Below are 24,679 nucleotides of genomic sequence, written 5' to 3' on the forward strand. Positions count from 1 at the left end.
CCAAATGGACCCAACTAGATATCTTTTATGAAGGCTTGGGTGAGATGTCTAAGATGAGCTTAGATACCTCTGCAGGGGGTTCATTGCATAAGAAGAAGACACCAGAGGGGACTATTGAGCTTATTGAATTGGTTGCTAGTAACCAATATTTATACTCATCAAACAAGAATCCTGTGAACTCTGAGACCTCTCAGAAGAGAGGCGTGTTAGAAGTAGAAGCTATTAATGCTCTTCTTACTCAGAACAAGCTTATGTCTCAAAAAATAAATTTACTTACTCATCAACAGATGGGTGGCATGCAAGTCTTAGCTATCAACACCCAAAATCCACTACAGGAAGTCTCTTATGACATGGCAGGTAATTTTGTGCAAAATGATAATTATGATTATGCTCAACCCTCTTCTGAACAGGTTAATTACATGGGGAGTGGTCCTAGGAATCCCAACAATGATCCATATTCTAAGACATACAATCAGGGATGGAGAAATCACCGAAATTTTGGGTGGAGAGACCAACCTCAGAGATCTCAGAACTTCAACAATAATTCTTAGGGCGGTTTCCAACAGAACAATTACAATAACCGCCAATTTCAGTCTCAGCAGCAACAACCACCTCAGCAGGCAAACTCTAAATCCCAAGAAGATTCTAATTGGGAGATGATGAGGAGTTTTATGCAGGAAACCAGAGCCTCTATTAGAAACTTAGATGTGCAAATGGGCCAACTGAGCAAGCAAATACCTGAAAGGTCTGCAAGTACATTTTCAGGTGATACAGTGGTGAACCCAAGATAAGATTGTAAGGTTATTCAATTGAGAAGTGGTAAAGTAGCTGGCTCTGAGACCAAGGCCAATGAAGAGCTAGTTGAAAAGGAAGCTCCAGAGGAGAAGAAGGGAGATGTAGAGCATGCCCCTCCTAAACATATAGACAACCCATTTCCTGACTCCCTTGACAACTATCCCACCTTGCCAAAGGCCCCTGAATACAAGCCAAAAATGCCATATCCTCAGAGGCTTCAGAAGGCTTCCAAAGAAAAACAGTTTTCTAAATTTTTAGATATCTTCAAGAAGCTGCAGATCAACATTCCTTTTGCAGAGGCTCTGGAGCAAATGCCTCTCTATGCTAAATTCATGAAAGAATTGTTGACCCACAAGAGGAATTGGAAGGAACAAGAGACAGTGGTGTTAACCAAGGAATGTAGAGAAAATGCAAGATCCAGGGAGCTTTGTGATTCCTTGCACCATTGGAGATGTCACCATTCAGAGAGCTTTATGTGATCTTGGAGCTAGCATTAATCTCATGCCACTTTCAATAATGAAAAAGCTTCAAATTTAGGAGGTAAAACCCACTCGTATTTCTCTTCAACTTACTGATCTTTCTATTAAATTACCTGTAGGTGTTGTTGAGGATTTACTTGTGAAAGTAGGACCTTTTATTTTTTCTGCTGATTTTGTTATATTAAACATGGAAGAGGATGTAAAATCCTCTATTATTCTTGGTAGACCCTTTCTAGCTACAGGTAGAGCTTTGATTGATGTGCAAAAGGGTGAATTAACCCTGAGGGTCAATGAAGAATAGGTGGTCCTAAATATTTTTGAAGCCCTCAAGCACCCTAATGATTCTGAGGGGTGTATGAAAATAGATGTTATTGAACCACTTATTCAAGAAGTATTGGAAGCTGAGGTACTTGATGATATTCTGGATCCTATTTCTGAATATGAATTAGTTGAAGTTGATGATTCACCACCCCAAAAGGAGTTGATGAACACGCCAATAAAGGAGGAGGAAGTCCCCAAGCTTGAACTCAAACCTTTACCTCCTTCTCTGAAATATGTGTTCTTGGGTGGAAATGATTTATATCCAGTGATTATTAGCTCTTCTCTGAAGCCTGAAGAAGAAGAAGCACTTATTTCAGTGCTCAAGAGCCATAAAACAGCTCTTGGGTGGACCATTAGTGACTTGAAGGGGATTAGTCCAACCAAGTGCATGCACAAGATCCTCTTTGAAGATGATGCTAAACCAGTTGTGCAACCACAAAGGAGACTCAATCCAACTATGAAAGAGGTGGTCCAAAAAGAGGTAATAAAACTATGGGAAGCAGGCATTATTTACCCTATTTCTGACAGTCCTTGGGTAAGTCCTGTACATGTAGTTCCCAAGAAAGGAGGGATGACAGTGATCAAGAATGAAGAGAATGAGCTTATTCCTACAAGAAAAATCACAGGATGGAGAATGTGTATAGACTACAAGAGGCTCAACACTGCTACAAGGAAGGATCACTTTCCCCTGCCTTTCATTGATCAGATGCTTGAGAGGTTAGCTGGTCATGCATTTTATTGCTTTCTAGATGGCTATTCTGGATATAACCAAATTTCAGTGGACCCTCAAAATCAAGAGAAGACAACATTCACATGCCCCTTTGGATTATTTGCCTACAGAAGAATGCCTTTTGGACTTTGCAATGCTCCAGCAACTTTTCAGTGGTGTATGCTTTCAATTTTTTCTGATATGGTTGAAAAGTTTATTGAGGTATTTATGGATGACTTTTATGTCTTTGGTAATTCTTTTAAATCCTGCCTTAAGCATTTATCTCTTGTCTTGAAATGGTGTCAAGAATCAAACCTTGTTTTAAATTGGGGAAAATGTCATTTTATGGTTACAGAAGGTATTGTTCTTGGACACCGGATTTCAAGTAAGGGAATTGAGGTTGATAGAGCAAAGGTGGAGGTAATTGAAAAATTACCACCACCAACTAATGTTAAGGTAGTCAGGAGTTTCTTGGGTCATGCAGGATTTTATAGAAGATTTATAAAGGATTTTTCTAAAATTGCTAAACCTTTAAGCAACCTGTTGGTTACTGATGTTCCTTTTGTCTTTGATTCTGATTGTTTGCATGCTTTTGAAACTCTGAAAGCAAACCTTACCTCTGCTCCCATTATAGCTCCCCCTGACTGGGATTTACCATTTGAATTAATGTGTGATGCTAGTGATTTTGCTATAGGAGCTGTTTTAGGACAGAGGCATGGTAAGCTTGTACATGTCATTTACTATGCCAGTCGTGTGTTAAATGATGCTCAAAGGAATTACACAACTACAGAAAAAGAATTATTAGCTGTTGTGTATGCTGTTGATAAGTTTGGGTCCTATTTACTTGGTTCTAAGGTTATTGTTTACACTGATCATGCTGCTTTGAAGTACCTTCTAACCAAACAGGATTCTAAAGCAAGATTAATCAGATGGGAGTTGCTCCTTCAGGAGTTTGATATTGAGATAAAAGACAGGAAAGGGTCAGAAAATCAAGTAGCTGACCATCTCTCTAGAATTGAGCCTAAAGCAGGAGTACAACCACCCACAGCTGTGATTGAGACGTTTTCTGATGAGTAATTGTTCCTCATTCAGCAGGCTTCATGGTTTGCAGACATTGCAAATTATAAGGCCATGAATTTTATCCCAAGGGAGTACAGTAGGCAACTAGTGAAGAAGCTATTGGCTGATGCAAAGTACTATATTTGGGAGGAACCATACCTTTTTAAAAGGTGTTCAGATGGTATCATCCGGAGATGTGTCCAGATGAAGAAAAACAGCAGATTCTTTGGCACTGTCATGGTTCTGATTATGGAGGCCACTTTGGTGGTGAAAGGACAGCTATAAAGGTCCTTCAGAGCGGGTTTTACTGGCCGACTCTCTTCAGAGACTCAAGAGCATTTGTGAAGCACTGTGACAAATGTGAAAAAGCCACAAATCTTCCTACCAATTATGAAATGCCACAGCAGGGGATCCTTGAGGTTGAGTTATTTGATGTGTGGGGTATTGATTTCATGGGACCTTTCCCACCCTCACATTTAAACAACTATATTCTAGTAGCAGTTGACTATGTGTCCAAGTGGGTGGAAGCTGTGGCTCTACCCACCAATGATGCCAAGGTGGTAATGAGTTTTCTTCAGAGGTATATCTTTAGCCGGTTTGGTGTCTCAAGGACACTCATTAGTGATGGAGGAAGTCACTTCTGTAACAGACAGTTGGACTCTCTTCTGCATAGATATGGAGTCCGTCATAAAGTGGCAACTCCCTATCACCCTCAGACAAGTGGACAAGTTGAAGTTTTCAACAGAGAACTTAAGAGGATTCTAGAGAAGACCGTCAGTGTTTCAAGAAAGGACCGGTCTAGGAATCTTGATGATGCTCTCTGGGCATACCAGACAGCGTACAAGACTCCAATTGGCATGTCCCCATATCATTTGGTATATGGCAAAGCCTGTCACTTGCCAGTCGAGCTAGAGCACAAGGCTTACTGGGCAATCAAGTACCTAAATCTTGATTCAGAAGCTGCAGGAATTAAGCGAATGCTTCAGTTGAATGAGCTTGATGAATTCAGATATTCAACTTATGAGAATGCCAAGCTCTATGAGGAGAGAACCAAGCTACTGCATGACAAAAAGATTGCCATCAGAGTCTTTGAGCCAGGACAGAGAGTGCTTCTATATAATTCAAGGCTCAAATTCTTTCCCAGGAAGCTGAAATCTCGGTGGTAAGGACCGTTTGTAGTTATCAGAGCTTCACCATATGGTCATGTGGAAATATAGGAAGAGAATTCTGACAGGAAATTTACAGTGAATGGCCAGAGGCTGAAGCACTATCTTGGAGGCGAGATTGATCACCAGAGGTCCACTCATCTGCTGAACTAGCAGAACTGACCGTCAAGCTAATGACGTTAAAGAAGCGCTTGTTGGGAGGCAACCTGATAAATTCGTATCCTTAGCTATTTTTCGTAGTAGTAGTTTTCTTCCTTATTTGATTTTTACTAAGTTTTTACTGTTTTTCAGATCATGCAACTATCTTAGAATAGGAGCCAGATAATTTATAAAAAAAGAGAGAGAATAGCACCCGACGCTCAAGCATCGCCGACGCGTACGCGTCAGATGGGTGTGCATAAAAAATAAGAATGAACAGAGAGTTGCGCGGGAGTGGCGCAAGAATGATGCCTTTCGCACAAACAAGCCCACGCGTATGCGTACCCCACGCGTGCACGTCATTCGTGATTTTGGCACTCCACGCGTACGCATCATCGACGTGTACGCGTGACCTTAAAAATCGACGTAAATAAGTGTTTGGGCAGAGAGTTGTGCTGGCTTGGGGCTGGAAGTGTGCTAGAAGCACAAAACTTGTTCATGCGTACGCGTCCTTGATGCATGCGCGTCATCTGCACAAATGGCCATCCAACATAAACTTCCTCAGGAGAGTGAGATGCCAATTGGTGCGCTCTCAATTGCGTTGGAAAGTAGACATCTTGGGTTTTCCAGCAATATATAATAGTCCATACTTTGCCCGAGATTTGATGGTCCAAACTGGCGTTAAACGCCAGCCAAAGACCATTTTCTGGAGTAAAACGCCAGAACTGGCACCAAAATTGGAGTTAAACACCCAAACTGGCACCCAAGCTGGCGTTTAACTCCAAGAATGGCCTATTCACGTGAAAGCTTCAATGCTCAGCCCTAGCACACACCAAGTAGGCCCCGGAAGTGGATTTTTGCACTATCTGCACTTAGTTACTCATTTTCTGTAAACCTAAGTTACTAGTTTAGTATAAAAACTACTTTTAGAGATTCATTTTGTAACTCATGACATTTTTTACATTTCATATTGTATCTTCTACAGCATGAGCCTCTAAACCCCATAGGTAGGGGTGAGGAGCTCTGCTGTGTTTTAATGGATTAATGCAATTACTACTGTTTTCTATTCAATCACGCTTGATTCTATTCTAAGATACTCACTTGTACTTCAATCTAGAGAATATGATGATTCGTAACACTCATCATTATTCTCAATTCTATGAACGCGTGCCTGACAACCACTCCCATTCTATCTGAGCTCAACGTAGTCATTGGGTGACAGCTTGAGTGCGTATCTCTTGGGTCTCTAATCCACGGACCGAGTCCGTGGGATTAGAATCTTCGTGGTAGAGGCTAGAACCAATTGGCAGCATTCCTGGGATCCGAAAAGTCTAAACCTTGTCTGTGGTATTCCGAGTAGGATCTGGGAAGGGATGACTATGACGAGCTTCAAACTCACGAATGTTGGGCGCAGTGATAGTGTGCAAAAGGATAGAGAGATCCTATTCCAACACTAGTGAGAACATACAGATGATTAGCCGTGCGATAGCTGTATGACGAACAGAACTCTCGCGCGGTCTAGAATTTTCACAATTAAGTTCTCGTTGCAAGTATAGCTTCTAGACTGACAAGAAATCCTTTCGTGCAAAAGTTTTGGTTGTCACAAGTAACAAACCCCTAATGAAATTGATAACCGAAGTATTTAAACATCGGGTCATCTCTCAAGGAATTGCAGGGAGGTGTATTTATTATTGGTTATGGAAGATTATCTTTTTGGGGTTTTTGAATAATGAACAGGAAAAGTAAATTGCAAGAATTAAAATAATAACTAATAAAGCTCTTAGCAAGATATGAAAATTGGAAATCCCATCCTAGTTATCCTTATCAATTGTGATGAGAATTGTTTATTGCTCCCTCTTAGTTAACCCTTACTAAATAAAGAAAAGTCAAGTGGACTAATCAATTTGATTCCTCAAGTCCTAGTCAACTTCTATGGAAAGACTAGCTTTAGAGGGATCCAAATCAACCAGCAAATTCCAATTATCAATCAACAATGGAGTTTGATAACTCAAGTGTCACCAATTAATCAGTTTAAGCTAAGAATGTAAAAAGCTAAATTAAAATCATAAATCTGGAATACCTCAATTTGCATTAAACAAAAATTCAAATCTAACATAAAGAGTTCATAAGCCAATTTGGCAATATAAGTAATTACCAAGAGAAATAAAGAAACCAAAGTATTAGAATAAATAAAAGTAGAAGAGAAACATAAATTAAAGGAACATTGAACCTGGAATTGAGGAGAAATAATCCTAAAACTAAGAGAAATCATAAATCCTAAAACCTAGAGAGAGTAGAGAGCCTCTCTCTCTAGAAAACTACATCTAAAACCTAAGATTGTCAATTATGAATGTTGTTCTAATGAATGAATGGATTCTCCCACTTTATAGCCTCTAATGTGTATTTTCTGGGCCAAAAACTGGGTCAGAAACAGCCCAGAAATTGTCCCCAGCAATTTCTGATACGTCCCGCACGCAGCACTGTCACGCGTACGCGTCGTCCACGCGTATGCGTGGATTGATTTTTCTCCAGGTCACGCGTGCACGTGATCCACACATGGGAGTCACCTATCTTTAAGGCAGCTATGGTAAATTATATATCGTTGCGAAGCCCTGGATGTTAGCTTTCCAACGCAACTGAAACTGCCTCATTTGGACCTCTGTAGCTCATGTTATGACCGTTTGAGTGCGAAGAGGTCAGGCTGGACAGCTTAGCAATTTCTTCAACTTCTTGTATTCCTTCCACTTTTGCATGCTTCCTTTTCATCCTCTAAGCCATTCCTGCCTTATAAATCCTGAAATCACTTAACACACATATCAAGGCATCGAATGGTAATAAGAAGGGATTAAACATAGCAAAATTAAGGCCAAAGAAGCATGTTTCCAATCATAGCACAAGATTAGGAAGGAAAATGTAAAACCATGCAATTAGTATGAATAAGTGTGCAAATACTTGATAAAAACCACTCAATTGAGCACAAGATAAACCCTAAAATAATGGTTTATCACTGTACCTGGTATTTTTCATCTGAGACGAGAAATTCGACAGTTGATTAGCCGTGCAGAAACCGTACCTAGTATTTTTCATCTGAGAGGATCATACAGCTTGCCATTGAAGGAAGCCATGCGTGTTTGGAGAAGAAGACAGTAGAAAAGCAGAGATTCAGACAACAGAGCATCTCTGAAACCTCAACCTGTTCCTCATTACTGAATCACAAGTACTATTTATTTCATGTTATTTACTTTTCATAAACAAAATCATTCTTATCATTAATCTCCTGACTAAGATTTACAAGATAACCATAGCTTGCTTCAAGCCGACAATCTCCGTGGGATCGACCTTTACTCACGTAAGGTATTACTTGGACGACCCAGTGCACTTGCTGGTTAGTTGTGCGGAGTTGTGAAAAGTATGATCACAATTTCGTTCACCAATGAACACGACTAGAGGAGAACGACAAAGGCAATGCAAATCAACAACAAAAGAATGACGATAGGGTTTCAGGGTTTAGAGTTTTAGGGTTTATGGGTTCATGGTTCAGTGTACAGGAGTTCAGTGTGTTTCAAACTTTCGGTTCGCTCCGTGTATTAATTTCGGTTCACCGTGTTCATGGTTGAGGGTTTAGGGGCCAGGGTTCAGGGTTTTAGGAGTTTTGGGTATACAGTAGGGTTCAAGGTTTAGGGTTCAGGGTTTAGAGTTTAGCATTCAGGGTTCAGAGTTCAGTGTTCAGGGTTCGGGTACAAGTTTTAAGGTTTAGGGTTTATGGTTTAGCGTTCAGGGTTCAGAGTTCAGAGTTCAGGATTCGGGTTCAGGGTTTAGGGTTTAAGGTTTAGGTTTTAGGGTGTAGGGTTTATGGTTTAGGGTTTTAGGGATTTAGGGTTTATGGGTTCAGGGTTCAGGGTTCTGGTTTTAGTGGTTAGGGTTTAAGGTTTAGGGTTCAGTGTTTAGGGGTTCATAATTTTTTCATAAACAGGAGAGAGATTTGGATTACTCTTCTGAAACGAATTAAACTGACAAAGTTTGGATTATTCAATTTTGAATCGAATTGAATGGAATGTAATTGCTAATTTGAATTGAATTAAATGGACAGAGGTGTACTGAATTGAATTGAATTGAATTGATAATATGTAAATTGTAGGCAGCGTTATTTGAATTTGATTTTATATAATGGATTATGTTTCGTTCACTCAGTACTATACAATTGTTTCACCATGAGTACTGTGTTCGGTTCACCATGAGTACTGTGTTCGGTTTATTCTGCAGAAAGCTGTTTGAATTTGATTTTATATAATGAATTATGTTTCGTTCACTCAATACTATACAATTGTATTGTGTTCGGTTCACCATGAGTACTGTGTTCGGTTCATTCTGCACTATTCAAAACTCTTCTTCCTCACCTTCTACTGCTTCTTCACCAGAGAGAGAAGGAGGAAAAGATAAAAAAAATACAGCAGCAACAAGAACAAAAGAATGACGATAAGAAGAAAACACGTGAAGAAGAAGGAATGTAAAAAAGGAGGAGAATGAGGAACGCGAAGAAGAAGGCGAAGAAGAAGAAGACGCTCCGTGCGTAAACGAACGTGAAGAAGAAGAAGAAGAAGACGAACGTGAAGAAGAAGAAGAAGAAGAAGAAGAAGAAGAAGAAGAAGAAGAAGAAGAAGAAGAAGAAGAAGAAGCGTGGGGGAGAAGAAGCGGTGGGCAAGAGCGATTTTGTGTGTGTTGGGCGCGTGTATTTCACGTTTCATTTAATGGTATTGATTTTTTTGGTATTGGGCTAACTTAATTATATGGTTACAAGGATGTGTAGCATTTCTAATAAATAAATATTATATTATAATTACTTTACTAAACTAAGGTCATTACCATACTCGATGCAATCTGTAGCTGAAATTTATGATGCACGTTCTCTGAGCTGCGGGACTCACTGCTGAACTCTCCTGGTACAAGCTGCAACGGTTGAATAGCTCCTCACGCATGAACGGCACAGCAGTTCGCACCAAAGCGGGACACGTTTCACCAGCACCACAGAATTTTCCATTTAGTATCTATCCGTGACCGATATTATTCCTTAATCCATTTCCCAAAATCCTCAGCCACAATAAATAGTTAAATACTGAAATAATAACTATCAATATGCAGATATAATAAATATAAATATAACACACACACACAATAATCGTATAATAAAGATTTAAATCAGAGATTATAATATAAGAAAATTTTTTTACCTGATTGAATTTTCTAATATCTATTATATTTTTTATCGTCTCGTTATTTAGTAATGATATATGGTTTTAATCAATACAAATTAAAGTGATAGGAGAAAGATTTATATGTTTCCTAGAATATATTTAATTCATCTCGAAATCAATTACAATTATTCATACTCATATATTAATTTAAAAATTATGTTAAATAAATAGAAATGTGTGATTATATTTAATATTTATTTGAGTGAAGTTTTAAAAAATTTGTTTCAAGTAATATTTTTAAAAATCTTTTAAAAAATTAAAAATAATTTTATATTTAAATATTTTATATAAAAATATTTTTTTATTTAAAAATTAATTTTTTGTGTTCATCTAGTAACGGTGATAATAATACTAAACAAAATATAAAAATTATTAAAAAAATTTAAAATTATTATGTCTATTTATTAAAAAAATTAAAAAATTATTATTTAATTTAAAAAATATAAAAATAAATAATTTTTAAAAAATTAAGACTTACTAAAAAAATAAATTAAACAAAATTTAGACAAAAATTTATAGACACTGTAGAATTGGTAATACTAAGTGCATGTTTGGGCGCTATTATTTTGTTAAAAAAAGATCTTTTTTCAATAAAAAAAGATCTTTTTTTATTTTTTAACGTGTTTGGTAAATTTCTAGTAGTAAAAGTAAAAGCACTAGTAAAATAAAAAAAAATCTTTTTTGAGAAGCTGTAATTTACATCTTTTTTTAAAAGATCTTTTTTCCTTAAAAAAAAAATATTTTTCATGTAATAAATAAAAAAAAGTATTTTTATATTGTTATACCCAAACATAATTGATTGATAAAAAGACCTTTTTATATGAGATATCCAAACATAAAATTACTTTTACTTCTCCATAAGATCTTTTAAAAAAAGATAACTCGAAAAAAGATATTTTTTAAAAAACTCACCCAAACAAGCCCGATAAGAAGTATATAATGAAAACTTGAAAAGTTAAAACAAAAGAAAAATGAATTGTTCCCTCACTGTTGTTGATTTGATATTAGTGTTTGCAATTTAAAATAAACAAAAAGGAAATCAAAAAATGAAAAAGAAACTTGTGGTCTAAAACGGAAGGAGAAAAGAAACAATGAAGTGAAGTTCTCCGCCATTTTTTCTACCACAAAGCCAGGAAGTGTAAACTGAGGAACTGGCATGGCCACTGTAGCAACAAGTGGAATAGGAGCAGGGTTAACAAAGCTCCAAGCAAACAAAGGAAAGCACAACAAATCCCTCTTTCTGGGCCATGGATTCAGAATCAAACCTTCTTCTCTACCATGCAGCAGTAGAAAGAAGCCTCCTTTTCAAGTGTTTGCATTAGGTGGTGGTGGTGGTGCAAGTGAATGGGTTCTTGATTCCATTCACAACCTCTTTGTGGGTGTTGGGGTTGGTCTCCCTTGCACTGTGATGGAGTGTGGGGACCTAATTTATAGGAGCACACTACCAAAGTCAAATGGGTTGACTCTTACAGTTCCTGGTGCGGTTCTTGCTTTGAGTGCTCTCTCTTACCTTTGGGCCACACCTGGGGTTGCACCTGGTTTCTTTGACATGTTTGTTCTTGCTTTTGTTGAGAGATTGTTCAGACCCACTTATAGAAAGGTCACTCAGTTCAACTTCATTTCTTTTTCTTTATGTTACTTTAGCCAATTCTTATTTTCATTCTATAATATCTCTTATTTCGTTACTTATATAGAAGTAAAAATTATGGTTGATTAATTAGTACTTCACTGTTAAGAATTTACATTACTTTTGATTTTAGTATATGTCCATTTAGCTAGAGTGCACCATGGATAATGCTACTATAAAATATTTAGATGTTAATGGTTTAAATGTTAAATATGACCCACTACTTGTTTGATTCATCGCGTCATGACTCAACAATGCTTGGTTCATATAGGTTAATTGTTAATATTGCTTCTGCTCTTGATTGTAACTGTTATTGCTGACGTTGGTTTATTGTTTTTGGCAGGATGACTTTGTTGTGGGCAAGAAGTTAGGGGAGGGATCCTTTGGAGTAGTTTATAGAGCAACACCGTCCAAGCCCTCTTCAAAGGTATTAATTAATTACTATTCTATTTGGAAGCTACTATGGTCCTTTGCAGATCCTATGTTAATGCAGGATGCTTGTGGGCTGCCTATTTGGAAGCTACTAGAATAATGGAGTTTCTCACTTATGTTTTTTTTGCCTTAGTTGGTTCTTGCTTGCATTTTTCATGGTGCACTTTACTAGATCATTGAATTTTCATGTCATTTGTTTATGAATTTTTTTTTTTTTTTGAAAACGGTGTCATTTTAAGTTTAATTGCTCATGAATATCATGCTTTCAAGAAACAAAAATGAGTGGCATATGTGCCTCAGCACCTGTGAGATTTAGAAATGTTAGATTGCTTGAATAGTATTGGTATGACTTATGCTTCTATTTTGGTTCTCAATGGAAGGAAGGTGACTTAGTCTTGAAGAAAGCTACTGAATATGGTGCCGTAGAAATTTGGATGAATGAGCGCGTACGGAGAGCTTGTGCAAGCAGCTGCGCAGATTTTCTATACGGGTTTCTTGAGGTGTTGCTCAATTAAAACTACTACTTCTTCATGAACTTCACTATCATAGTTGTATGGAGAAATTAAAGACATTTTTCAGTTACATAAGTTCACAGTTTAGTTTTAGTTATAGCAGTTGTCCTCATAATCACAAACCATTTGCAGAGCTCTTCAAAGAAGGCTCCCGAATACTGGCTTATATGGCGGTTTGAAGGGGATGCTACCCTAGCTGACTTGCTGCAGAGTAGAGAATTTCCATACAATGTTAGTAGTCTCGTTACTCGTCGTGATGCAAATCATCAATTTTAATAGTATTAAGTATTAACCTTACAATTTTCTGATAAAGTAGTAGGAAATTATTACAATAATATTCCGTAGCCTTTACTCATTATTTCACTATGTTTCTGAAGCGTTTTGTTCATATTAAACTCTTCAATTTTATGCTTTATTGGTAAGTCATGAATGCTTATGTCTCCGGTATCAGCCATAGTGATTAGTGCCGCAAATTACAGGTTGAAACATTAATTCTGGGTGAGGTTCAGGACTTGCCGAAGGGAGTCGAAAGAGAAAACAGAATTATTCAAACAATCATGAGGCAACTGTTGTTTGCATTAGACGGTCTTCACTCAACTGGCATTGTGCATAGGGATATTAAGCCACAGAACATTATTTTCTCTGAAGGTAAGAATCTGAACCTTGCATATCTTATTTTTTTCCCTCCCTGATGAAAAGTTTTCATAATCAAAGTTAAGATCAGGGTTTCTTTTGTTTAGTATGTCTTTTATTGAGTCTTTATTTTGTGTTATTGTTTACCTTGTAATAAACTCCACTTTATTGTGCTGAGCTCCTTCTTTCAAGAAGAAAAAACCCCTATTAAGATCTTGTTTCCTTTCTAATCCTGGGATCAGGGTCGCGAACATTCAAAATCATTGATCTTGGAGCTGCTGCAGACCTGCGAGTTGGCATTAACTATATTCCCAAGGAGTTTCTCTTGGATCCAAGGTATCTTCTTCGACATTTGATAAAAAAATAGCACTGTTGCCTGCTTTCAAAAGGAGAAAAAATATTAAGAAAAGAAAAGAAATCTACTGTTGGAATTTTTTATTTGATATGCTTAATGAGTTTAGTAATGGGTTCTTTTCATTTTTCTTTTAGTGGAATTAGAAAATGGAAGCTTTTATTTTTTTTTTATTTATGAACTATTTCAAAAATTTCCCTTTAAAGCCATCAACACTTTCTGCCTCATTTCCTTTAAGGCCCCGTTCCCACATCGCATACTCATTCTCATTCTCATTCCAACAAGTCGCCATATTGAAATAAGAGAGTGAATGTGACCAATTAATTGCTGAAGGAGTTTGAACCTAAGGCTGATTCGGGTCCAGTTTTTGTGTCGGTGATTCTCCTTCATTCTGTTAACTCCAGGGTGGTTAGTTCAGATTCCTGCAATTCTTGAGTTTGCCAATTTTCAAACAAGTGGATTTTCCATTTTGTTTCATGCACATTAGCAGCAAGAGATGAATATAGCAAGGAATGAAAACTATTGTAACTTGTGAGCTAAAAAACTGAATTATTCTATCAATGTGTATTATGCAGAAGATATACAAGGATATATATACACAGCAGATGAAGTGTAACAACTAACAACCATTCTAACAAACTCTTAACTTCACCCTAACTAACTTATAACTGAGTTTCCTTTTATGCCCCTAATAATGCAATCCTCTACTTTGCTCTTATATACATTTTCTTCTTAGCAATTGAGATCCAGATGTACATGGATTAATGAATAAATGAATGAATGATCCTAATTAATTTCTTGTTTACGTTTACTAGCTAGTACTGTTGCCAAGTTCTTTTGGTTGGTTTGGATTATTATTGGAATTTATTTGTATATTTCTGTTTTTAATCAAGCTCTCAATTAATGAGAATCAGTTCTGTTTTCAAGGCATCAAGTTAATGAGTTTTTTATGATGCTAGTTAATGAGGCAAGTCGAAAATTAGGTCTCGGTTGTTCACGTATTTGAGGTTTCATTAATATGCATTCTTATCCCTTTTGAAGTGGCAATCAAAGTTGGGAGTATCCTTACTGAAACAACAAGCTATGCAATCACAGACTAACTACATTAATTTATTAATTGTAAAGCCAAATTTAGAGAGATTACATTAATGTCTAATGTACACAGATTTAAAGTAGATGAAATTCAAAGTTCATGAAATTTTATTACAGCTTTAATTGTGTACTAATAATTTGAATGAAATTGTATTTCTAAAATGCGCATATGGCTTCTATGATTTTTACCTCAGATATGCCGCACCAGAGCAATATATCATGAGCACACAAACTCCATCTGCACCCTCGGCTCCTGTAGCAACTGCACTCTCACCGGTTTTATGGCAGGTTAAATATTGCTTACGAATCATCTGCAGTTAAATTATCATTTATAATTTTATATTATGTATTTTTCTTTATGATTTAATGATGTCTTTTTTGCTCATGATGGTTTTCTTTGTTTCTAACAGTTGAATTTGCCCGACAGATTTGATATCTATAGTGCTGGTCTGATCTTTCTTCAAATGGTGAGTAACAAATATTGATGAACTTGTGACGGCTTCTGTTCTTATTACTGGAATTAATCAGTCAATATCTGTAATTGATTTCACATGAATGTTAGATGAATCATTATAAATCACCTCATGGACATAGACGACTGCATGTCACTATGTCAGTAGCTTTAAGTTAAAGACTTTGTTTATACATATGCACATCTTTTTGTTAATCCTATTGTGTTGATCTATTATGAAATGTTGCTATCCTTGTTGATAATTTTCCATATATCTGGACCAGATTTTTAATTAGGGGAAACATTTAAACGATGGCGACAAGTAATTCAATGTGCCATATGATAAAGCTGGTATTTCAAATATCTCATGCTTTATACTATTATTCTCTTATAGGCATTCCCGGGTTTACGCACCGATAATGGCCTTATACAATTCAACCGTCAATTAAAGAGGTGCGACTATGACTTGGTTACTTGGAGAAAAAGCGTAGAGCCTCGATGTGGCCCTGAACTTAGGAGGGGATTTGATTTGTTGGATTTAGATGGTGGAATAGGATGGGAACTTCTGACATCAATGGTTAGATACAAAGCAAGGCAAAGGCTGAGCGCAAAAGCGGCATTGACTCATCCTTTCTTCGATAGAGAAGGTTTGTTGGCACTATCTTTCATGCAAAATCTGAGGCTGCAGCTCTTACGAGCGACTCAGCAGGATTACGGAGAAGCTGCCAAGTGGGTCACTGAGCTAATGGCAAAATCAGGAACTGAGAAGGATGGTGGATTCACTGAAGCTCAGCTCCTTGAACTAAAAGTATATATCATGTTCTTCATTATTTAAATAAGTTTTTTGTGGTTTAAAATTAGCGATATATAATTTTGGTTTTGTAAAAACTTTTCTTGTGGTCTTGATCCGAAAATTTTTCAAAAGTGAAATCGATTCATATGTCATTCGACATATACGGATCAACTAGGTGAGATGGTTACATATCCTTTGAAGGTGGCTACTTAAAGATGATATTATGTATCATTAGATAGTTTAGTCAAACATGTTCAGTCAAATATGTCAAACCATCTATCAGTTCATAATATCATCTTCACATGAAGATGTATTCATTGAAGTAACCACCTACTTTGAATTATGGATAAGAAATCGATCTGTATGTGGGATGATGTCAGAGTCCAATTATGCCTACTTCTGAAAACTTTTTGGACCAAAACCACAAGGAAAATTTTATAGGCACCAAAACCGTAAATCACTTATTTAACTCCATCTTAAGCAGTGGTATAAAGTTCAGTTTTTATTTGCTATCTTGTCTTACGTAATTTCCTCCTTCCTTATAGGAAATTGAACCCAAGAAGAAGAAGAAGGCTAATGCACAGAGAAACGCTCTAGCTTCTGCACTTAAACTTCAGAGGAAAATCATTAAAACCTTAAATGAGAGTATGGATGAGCTCAGCAGACGCAGGAAAAGCATTTGGTGGAGCAGGTGGATCCCAAGAGAGGAATGAGAAATTGTAAATACTTTTATATATGCTCAGTTTTTTATTTTTAAAATTTTGTCTATAGTTTGTATATCAACATTAATTATAATGTTCAGATAGAAAAAAAATTGTTTGTTGTGTATTTAAAAATAAAAGACACGAGACTAACTGGAATACTACATTACTTTTGCCATTAGCTAACTGGAATCTTATGGATGCAATTGCAAGCATGCTTGGATTCTTTTAACCGTTAGCGCAGACATTCGTTGTATGCATTTGGTTATATTTGCTTGGGTGTGATAAATTTTTGTGCTCGTTAATTGTGTATGTGTTCTTGCTATATATGTGATTTGTTTTGTGAATTGATCTTGCATTAAATTGAATGTGCTTGTTGGTTGAACCGAGATAGTGGAAGTAAGGGTGTTGTGAGACCATAGAATGATGGCTATTGGATCAAGTAAACCCTTTATTTAGCGTTTATGGTAGCTGAAGGGCTCCTCCTCTCCTACGTTCTCTGCTTCGGGTCTTCCTCTCTACTTTTCTTCTTCCAATTATTTGCTCTCCCCTCTTTCCAATGACTTTCTTCTCCGGCGGTGGATTTAGCAGCAGCGGTGGCCTCCATCACTGTCGTCACCTCCTTCCTCTTCCTTTCTCTCTTGGTGTAGCCTCCTTTCTTCTTGACTGTTCTATTTTCTCTCTTCAATTGATTCAGCGGCGACGACAACCTCTCTCACTGCGGCCGTCGCCTCCGTTGTCTCCCTCTTCTGCTTCTTCCATCGCGCTTCCCTTCACCGGCGTGGTTTCTTCTTCACTGCTACGGTGGGAAAGTGGGCTGTAAGGAGAATATGTGAGAGGAGAGAAAATGGACGGGCTTCGAAGAGAAATAAATCCCAAATTTGAAATTTGAATTCTCACTGAAATTTGGTTTGCCGCTCTATACGATGGATAAAACGGTGGTCAAGCTAGTGTGTAATCTAGACGCAGCAAAGAACCAAAGGTCAAGAAAAGAGAAAATTGATTTTTGGTTATATTTACATGTGCCACTTGTTGATTATACAAAGCGCTACTTGTTATTCAACAAACCTATACACTTGTCAGTCAACAAACCAACTACTACTTTCTTATTATATATTAATAGATTTGCGATTGATTCCATCATTTGAAGCTTTTGCAACAATGTGCTTTCGGGTTGCCCTATAAGTGTTTGCGATCAATTGCCACCGACAATGTTCTCCTCTGCTTCTCTAACCTCACAACTCCGTCAATGCATCACGTCCTCCCATGCGCTTCTCAATATCGGCCCTTATCACCAACTGCTCACTTGCTGCTACACTGACATTTCGCCGAAAATTATCGTCGCGTTGACGGTTGGAAGATTCTCAGCAAACCTTCCCAAAACGACCACGTTCTTTATCACCAATAACTTGTATATTCAAATTCTTAATTACATTGGTTTAGTGATCTTAAACATCTACCATACATCTTTTAGAGAATTTACTGTGATTAGCCGGGTCAATGGCTTTGATCTTCTAACATATTCCTACCAGATGTCATATTTGGATTGGCTATTACTTCTTAGCCACGTTAGCCACGGTTCTCCCATATCCACCATAGACGTCACTATAATAATAATAAGAATTGATCCGTTGGCTATAACTCGGCTCAAATAAATTTATAAATCGGAATATAATTAAAACTAAATAAATACGTGCTATATCAGGAGTACGTGGAGAGTACATATTTTGCTCTTCTAACAGATTTATCCTATCAAATCAAACAACTACATGCCAACCCAAATCTCTCTAATTGCACTATCACAAATTCTAACCACCAAAGCACTAAACGAAGACCCCGTCAAAGTAGCAGCAAAGATACGAATAACAAATAACAAACCTCACAAACAATTCTATATATACTAGCAAGCCACTAAGCTAGAGGTACGCAATACATTCAGTCTTACTCTGAATTACTTTACACTAGGTGCCAAACGCCGTCTCCCCAGCACACAAACGACGTTCCACACTTTGTGCTCCAAGGAAAGCCGGTTCGAACTCCCACTAGACGGCGACATTCCACACTTTGTGCTCCAAGGAAAGCCGGTTCGAACTCCCACTAGACGAGCTATACCTCGGAGCGTCTGGATCCACACAGGAACATTTGGCGCCCACCGTGGGGCCGTATATCTAACCCCACCATCTTTTATGCCTGATTTTTTACCTTTTTTTACAGGATATAATTAATGGCTGAAGAGCAAAATCTCGCAACGCACTATAAATTTCAAATTTTTCGGTAACATTATTTAGCGGTATGCAGTTTTAGTTACATGCCACACAGTTTCGATTTTTATATTTACAACAAAAATGTTGGCTTCGTAAGATTATATAACTATTTGACCAAATAGCAAAATTAATTTCATTATCTTTGATCAAGAATAAAATTCCATAGCATCTAAACGATTTGAACATGAATAATTTCGTACTTTCAAGATGTTAGTTCAAAGACTTATCATCTATTCTACTCGTTTAGTAACAGGGAATCCTTCAAACTCATTTAGAATTCATATATTATTTGTGAATACAGTTCGGCCTTATTTTTTATTTCAGATTGCTTTACCGCCTTTACTCTATTCACAATATTTATTCTTATACTAATTATTCTTTTCCTTTTTATAACAATTTTTAATTAGTTTTCAATAAGGTAGCATAAATGCAAAATTACTCATTTTTATTGACAATTGTTATTAACACAATGAGATACATTTATTCTCAATTGTTTTTATCTATCGCAAATTTCTATTGTTAATAAGTACTATTCTGTTTTTCAATTGCATTTTGATTGCTCAATACTCATGCTATACTATTTGTGTTGTTCCTTCGTTAATTTCAATTATTTGTTTCTTCGGCTTTAGCCAATAAAATATGCAAGGTGATGACCACACCTTGAAAAAATAATGACTGTGGTAATAGTTACTCCAAACCCATCAATAGATGAAATAAATTCTGCCAAATGCTCTGATAACATTAACATTATCTAACGGTACACAATATTTAACTATATATCTCATATCTACATTTTCAGTTCCCATGTTTTTCTTAGAAGTTTTAAATTAGTACAATTATGCACGTATTTGGTCAAATAAATTGATTTTATTATTTCTGATATATAACCAAGAGTTGAATCATATATGAATCTAAGTCAACTTACAAATTTTTCCCGTTCTTGTTTACATTGCCATGACTATAATTATTATTATTATTTTTTTCTTTTGAAACCACTTTTTGATTGCTCAGTTCTTTTATTTTCTTCAATTATTTTGCTCCCGTAATAAAGGGATTAGGTTATAGTTTTAACCAACGAATTCAAAACATGAATTTACAATATAATAAAAAAATTCAAAAATTAAATTGAATGACAAGTGAGAGACGAAAACTTCAATATATAAAATTGACAAGTCTTATATTACGGTGAAACAAACAGCATAACTTCTGCTTACATAATTCTTTTATTTCAATCTTCAATACGACATGGCCTCTTATAAGGCATACGCTAACCTGTATACTTGAATCATTTTACCTTAATGTATCTTACCATTTCATATACCAACCTTGACATGTTATATTTAGTTCTATTTTATTAATCTGTATTTCATTGTTGATGGACCTTCTGGTATTATTTTTTCTATTATATATTTCTGCGTCAAAATCTTATATACAGGATAATACAATTACGTCGATAAAAAAAAAATCAGACAATGCTATAGATTATCTCACCAAAATAATTGTAGCAACAGTACCGCCATGCGCATTACAACTCCGACAATTTGCACTTTTTAATGACCACTCGACACCAAAATCAATATACAAAGACTAGCCTAATAGATATATCATAACCTAGCTTATAAGACGACAATATGGTGATGTGTTATTTCTTCATTAATGAAATATCTTTACTCTTTTACTTTCCATTTTTCTATCATTTTCATCATTCCTAATTGATCTATAAGTATCTCATACACGATAAATATAAACCGCTCCGCTACGAATCTTCAAATCATGTACAAATCTTCGACCAAGATATACTCCCCCATAAAGCACGTTACCAAGTTACATATCACCAATTCTTTTCATACTAAAACAAACTTACAATTTGGATGGTCAAATTCCAAAAGCAAATAACAAATCCATTGACATTGAGTCATCGCTCAAGCTTATCTAAAAGGATATCCAATCCATTATTCAGCTCTCCTTACTAATTATAATTTGGTTTTCAAGTAAATCATGACTTTTACTCCTCTATTTTCTGAAGATACTATCCACAAACAAATATTTGCAGCTTAATCAACTAATCAAAACCGAGCTATACTTCGGTTTTCAAACGCACAAGCTACCAAGCTATCTATCAATTCAAACAAACCGACCTCTATAAGTCAAACTCATTTCAAACAACCTAACACTTGTGAGTCGGAATAATTTCAAGCAAACCGATCTATAAGTTGTACAACTCCAAATACGCTATGCCCAATTCTAAACCGGTCTATTACATCGGTTCACCAATTTTTCAAACAACTCAACAACAACCAACGATATTTATTTGACCTATCAACAATGGTCACTTAGCCTATCTTACATAATTATTTATTGGCAAGTAGACTTGCCAAACCAGGTCTACGTTTACCTCTTTTCTCATCAATATTATAAGTCAAAAACACTTCTTTGATCAAACTATTCCAAAGCACCAAATGGTATACAGAACAATTATCATGCAAATCACTATACTCCACTGTACTCAAACATGCAGTAACAGTTATATTTCAGAACAAATCCAATCATATTTTCATTTATAAGTCCGATTCAATCCAAACAACACACTTATACGAATTTGTATTTATAAGTTGAAATTAGTCAAAATTAAGCCGATGTAAACAAAGAACCTTTTTTCAAAAAAAAAATTTTATTCTTCATGCCATCAGATTAAACTTGGGGGCTTATCCTCATTATTTAACCATTATTCTTAGTCATTCTTAAATTTTTTCTTTACCTTACTATTCACCTGCACCAAAATTCCAAGCATGACTATCACTTTTCAACATACAACAAGTTGAGCTTGGGGGCTACTACCATTACTATCATCATTCCGAACTATGATTACAATCACTATTCCGAGCTATATTTATTATTCCGATTTATAACACCACAAAAACTCATAAGTTCAACTTGTTTAATTGAAAACTTTCACAGGTCAAGCTTGGGGCTATGATCCGTTGGCTATAACTCGGCTCAAATAAACCTATAAATCGGAATATGATTAAAACTAAATAAACACGTGCTATATCAGGAGTACATGGAGAGTACGTATTTTGCTCTTCTAACAGACTTATCCTATCAAATCAAACAACTACGTGCCAACCCAAATCTCTCCACAAATCTCTAACCCAAATCTCTCCACAAATCTCTCTAACTGCACTATCACAAATCCTAACCACCAAAGCACTAAACGAAGACCCCGTCAAAGTAGCAGCAAAGATACGAATAACAAATAACAAACCTCATAAACAATTCTATATATACTAGCAAGCCACTAAGCTAGAGGTACGCAATACATTCAGTCTTACTCTGAATTACTTTACACTCTTACTTACTTGAGCGTTGGAGTCCCCTTTGCAGGTGTCCAACGCCGTCTCCCCAGCACACAAACGACGTTCCACACTTTGTGCTCCAAGGAAAGCCAGTTCGAACTTCCACGAGGCGAGCTATACCTCGGAGCGTCCGGATCCACACAACAACAACAACAACAACAACAACAACAACAACAACAACAACAACAACAACAACAACAACAACAACAACAACAACAACAACAACAACAACAACAACAATAATAATAATAATAATAATAATAGAAACTTAGTCACCAAAAGAAAAATAATAATAGAAACTTGTAAGATTTTTTTTTATACATACATACCATACATAATTTTAGAAGAAGTAATATGAATACAATAGAGAGAATTTAAATGAAGAATATAATTATAAGTTATACAAGGCTGTGAAGTAGATATATCACACACTTATCAGATAGCTCTTGAGGACTGGCCCACAAAAAGGCCACCTCAATTGGACCTTAAATAGGAATGTCTCAAATAAAATAAAATCTTGTTTGCCAAGTCAAGTCTAATATAAGAAATATATCAATAGTGAAAGAAGACTTCTAAAATAAGAATATATACATGAAGTGGAGTGAACTCACATGATGTGATTTTGTATATCGGTGAAGTCTGTTGAGATATGAAAAAGGAAGTAAATAACCATAGGTGAGAATCTAATGATTTTCAACACGGATCTAACATCGAATGACAAGTACATAATAAAACACGGCCCTAAGCATCCTAAGTCCCAACATCGATCTAATACCTAGGGTCAACTCTAAACCATAACTCCAATTCTCTTCTTACAAGTCTAATTCTTATCTTTTATCACAATTCTTTTGATTTTTAACCATCCAAATCTAGGCCTTCAAAGCCCAATGCATCATTGAGTCACAACACCACTCCTTATCTCGAAACACATCCACAAAATAGACAAACACAAATAATATAATCAATGGCAAAAACAAAAATTTCACATCAATGTGAAATGAGATTACTAGAAAAAGGTCATATTCTTTCTCAACTGAACTCAATCCAGATTCTTATACATAGCTCATCTAGAGAGTAATCTTTGAGATCTAGAGGCATGACATGCACCATGTGGGTACAAGAGAAACGGTGGTATAATTATCTAACTTTACACAGCCCACCTGATGGTTATGAGTGATGCATATCTTTAATTTTTTTAATTATTTTTTTGAATAAAGTTAGTGATTTTTTCATTATAATAGAGATTTTTATGACTTAATTGATTTTATGTGGAGTTGTTTTGAGTTTTGATATGTTTAGGAGATTGTTAACAAGCAGAGAAGCCACGGGAAAGTGCAATACCTTTGAAGAGAATTTGTAAATGCTGTCAATCATGACCTCTCCATACTCAAGCGAGCATAACTTGAGGTATAGAAATTCAATTGAGGCAGTCGCTAACGTCCAGAGTTTCAAAACAATATGCATATGTGTATAATGGACATTCAATTTGAGCCACACATGACCAGCATCTTTCATCCTGTAAAAAATAACGCTCTTACATGTCTAAAAGCAGCGTGCCACGCCCAAAACCGACATGCCACGTCTTCAAAAGCCCCCCAAGGCTGACGTGTAATGCCCAAAATTGATGTGCAATGCCCCCAAGTCACACCAAGGGCGTGCAACGCCTTCAAGGCTCTCCAAAGTGGCGTGTAACGCCAATTCAAGGGCGTTTAACGTTTTGGACCCGACCCCTGGGAGCTATACAAGGCTTCGCGTGCCACGCCCAAACTCCAAGAGCCACGCCTTCGATCCACCATGCAAGGGCGTGCCATGCCACTCCACAAGGCATGCAATGCCTGTGACTAGTCCCAAACAATAGGCGTGCTACGTAGGGGTGTTCATGGGTTGGAGTAACCCGATTACCCATCCGAACCCGAACCGAACCAATTGGTTTTAGAACTAATGAGTAATCGGGCATAATTAAACCCGACCTGATGAAACCCGATCATGATTGGTTTGGGTAATAGTTCTGGGGGAGCGGAACCCAAACCAACCCATGGACCCGAACCTTCTTTTTATTAAATAAACAAGTATAAATTCTGATAATATATATAACATTTAAACCTAATCCTAAACCTAACAATAGCCACCCCCACCCTATCATTTCTTTCTCAGTTTCTCTCCCCCAAATTGAAGAACCCTAGCAAAGCTCACAATCTCACTCACGTGACGGTCACTCACTCAAGGCGTGTTCTTTCTCTCCACGTGGCATTTTTTGTCCCTCCTCGGCAGTCACTCACCCACGGACTCAGTCATTCACTCAAGGTAGCAATTATCTTCGTCTGGAAGCAATCTTCCTCATCTCTGGAAGCAACGTCGTCTTCTCTGGTCAACAAGGCAGGCAGCAACCATAACTCGGCAGCTCCCGAAGTCATCTCCGATTTCATGCGTAGTCCTCTTCTTGTTCTTCATGTCATTAACAATGTTGTGTGGTTGTCATCTCCTCCGGTCTGTGGTGGTTGTCTTCTCTACCGTTGCCGCGTGGATCTCTTCTCTGGTATGTTTCAT

At 36.6% G+C, this 24,679-nt stretch overlaps 1 protein-coding gene across 1 annotated transcript; it reads left to right on the forward strand.

The window, feature by feature from the left end:
• Positions 1-10,876: 10,876 nt before the first annotated feature.
• LOC112750530 (serine/threonine-protein kinase STN7, chloroplastic) lies at positions 10,877-16,817 on the forward strand. The gene is made up of 10 exons (XM_025799297.3): positions 10,877-11,519; positions 11,890-11,973; positions 12,359-12,478; positions 12,623-12,721; positions 12,970-13,138; positions 13,366-13,459; positions 14,762-14,855; positions 14,978-15,034; positions 15,413-15,826; positions 16,357-16,817. Exons 1-10 carry the CDS (start codon positions 11,076-11,078, stop codon positions 16,522-16,524), a joined length of 1,743 nt encoding a protein of 580 aa, XP_025655082.1. The 5' UTR covers positions 10,877-11,075; the 3' UTR covers positions 16,525-16,817.
• The last annotated feature ends 7,862 nt before the right edge of the window (positions 16,818-24,679 follow it).

The sequence above is a fragment of the Arachis hypogaea genome, chromosome 15 (genome assembly GCF_003086295.3).
Source record: "Arachis hypogaea cultivar Tifrunner chromosome 15, arahy.Tifrunner.gnm2.J5K5, whole genome shotgun sequence".
Classification (NCBI taxonomy): Eukaryota; Viridiplantae; Streptophyta; class Magnoliopsida; order Fabales; family Fabaceae; genus Arachis; species Arachis hypogaea.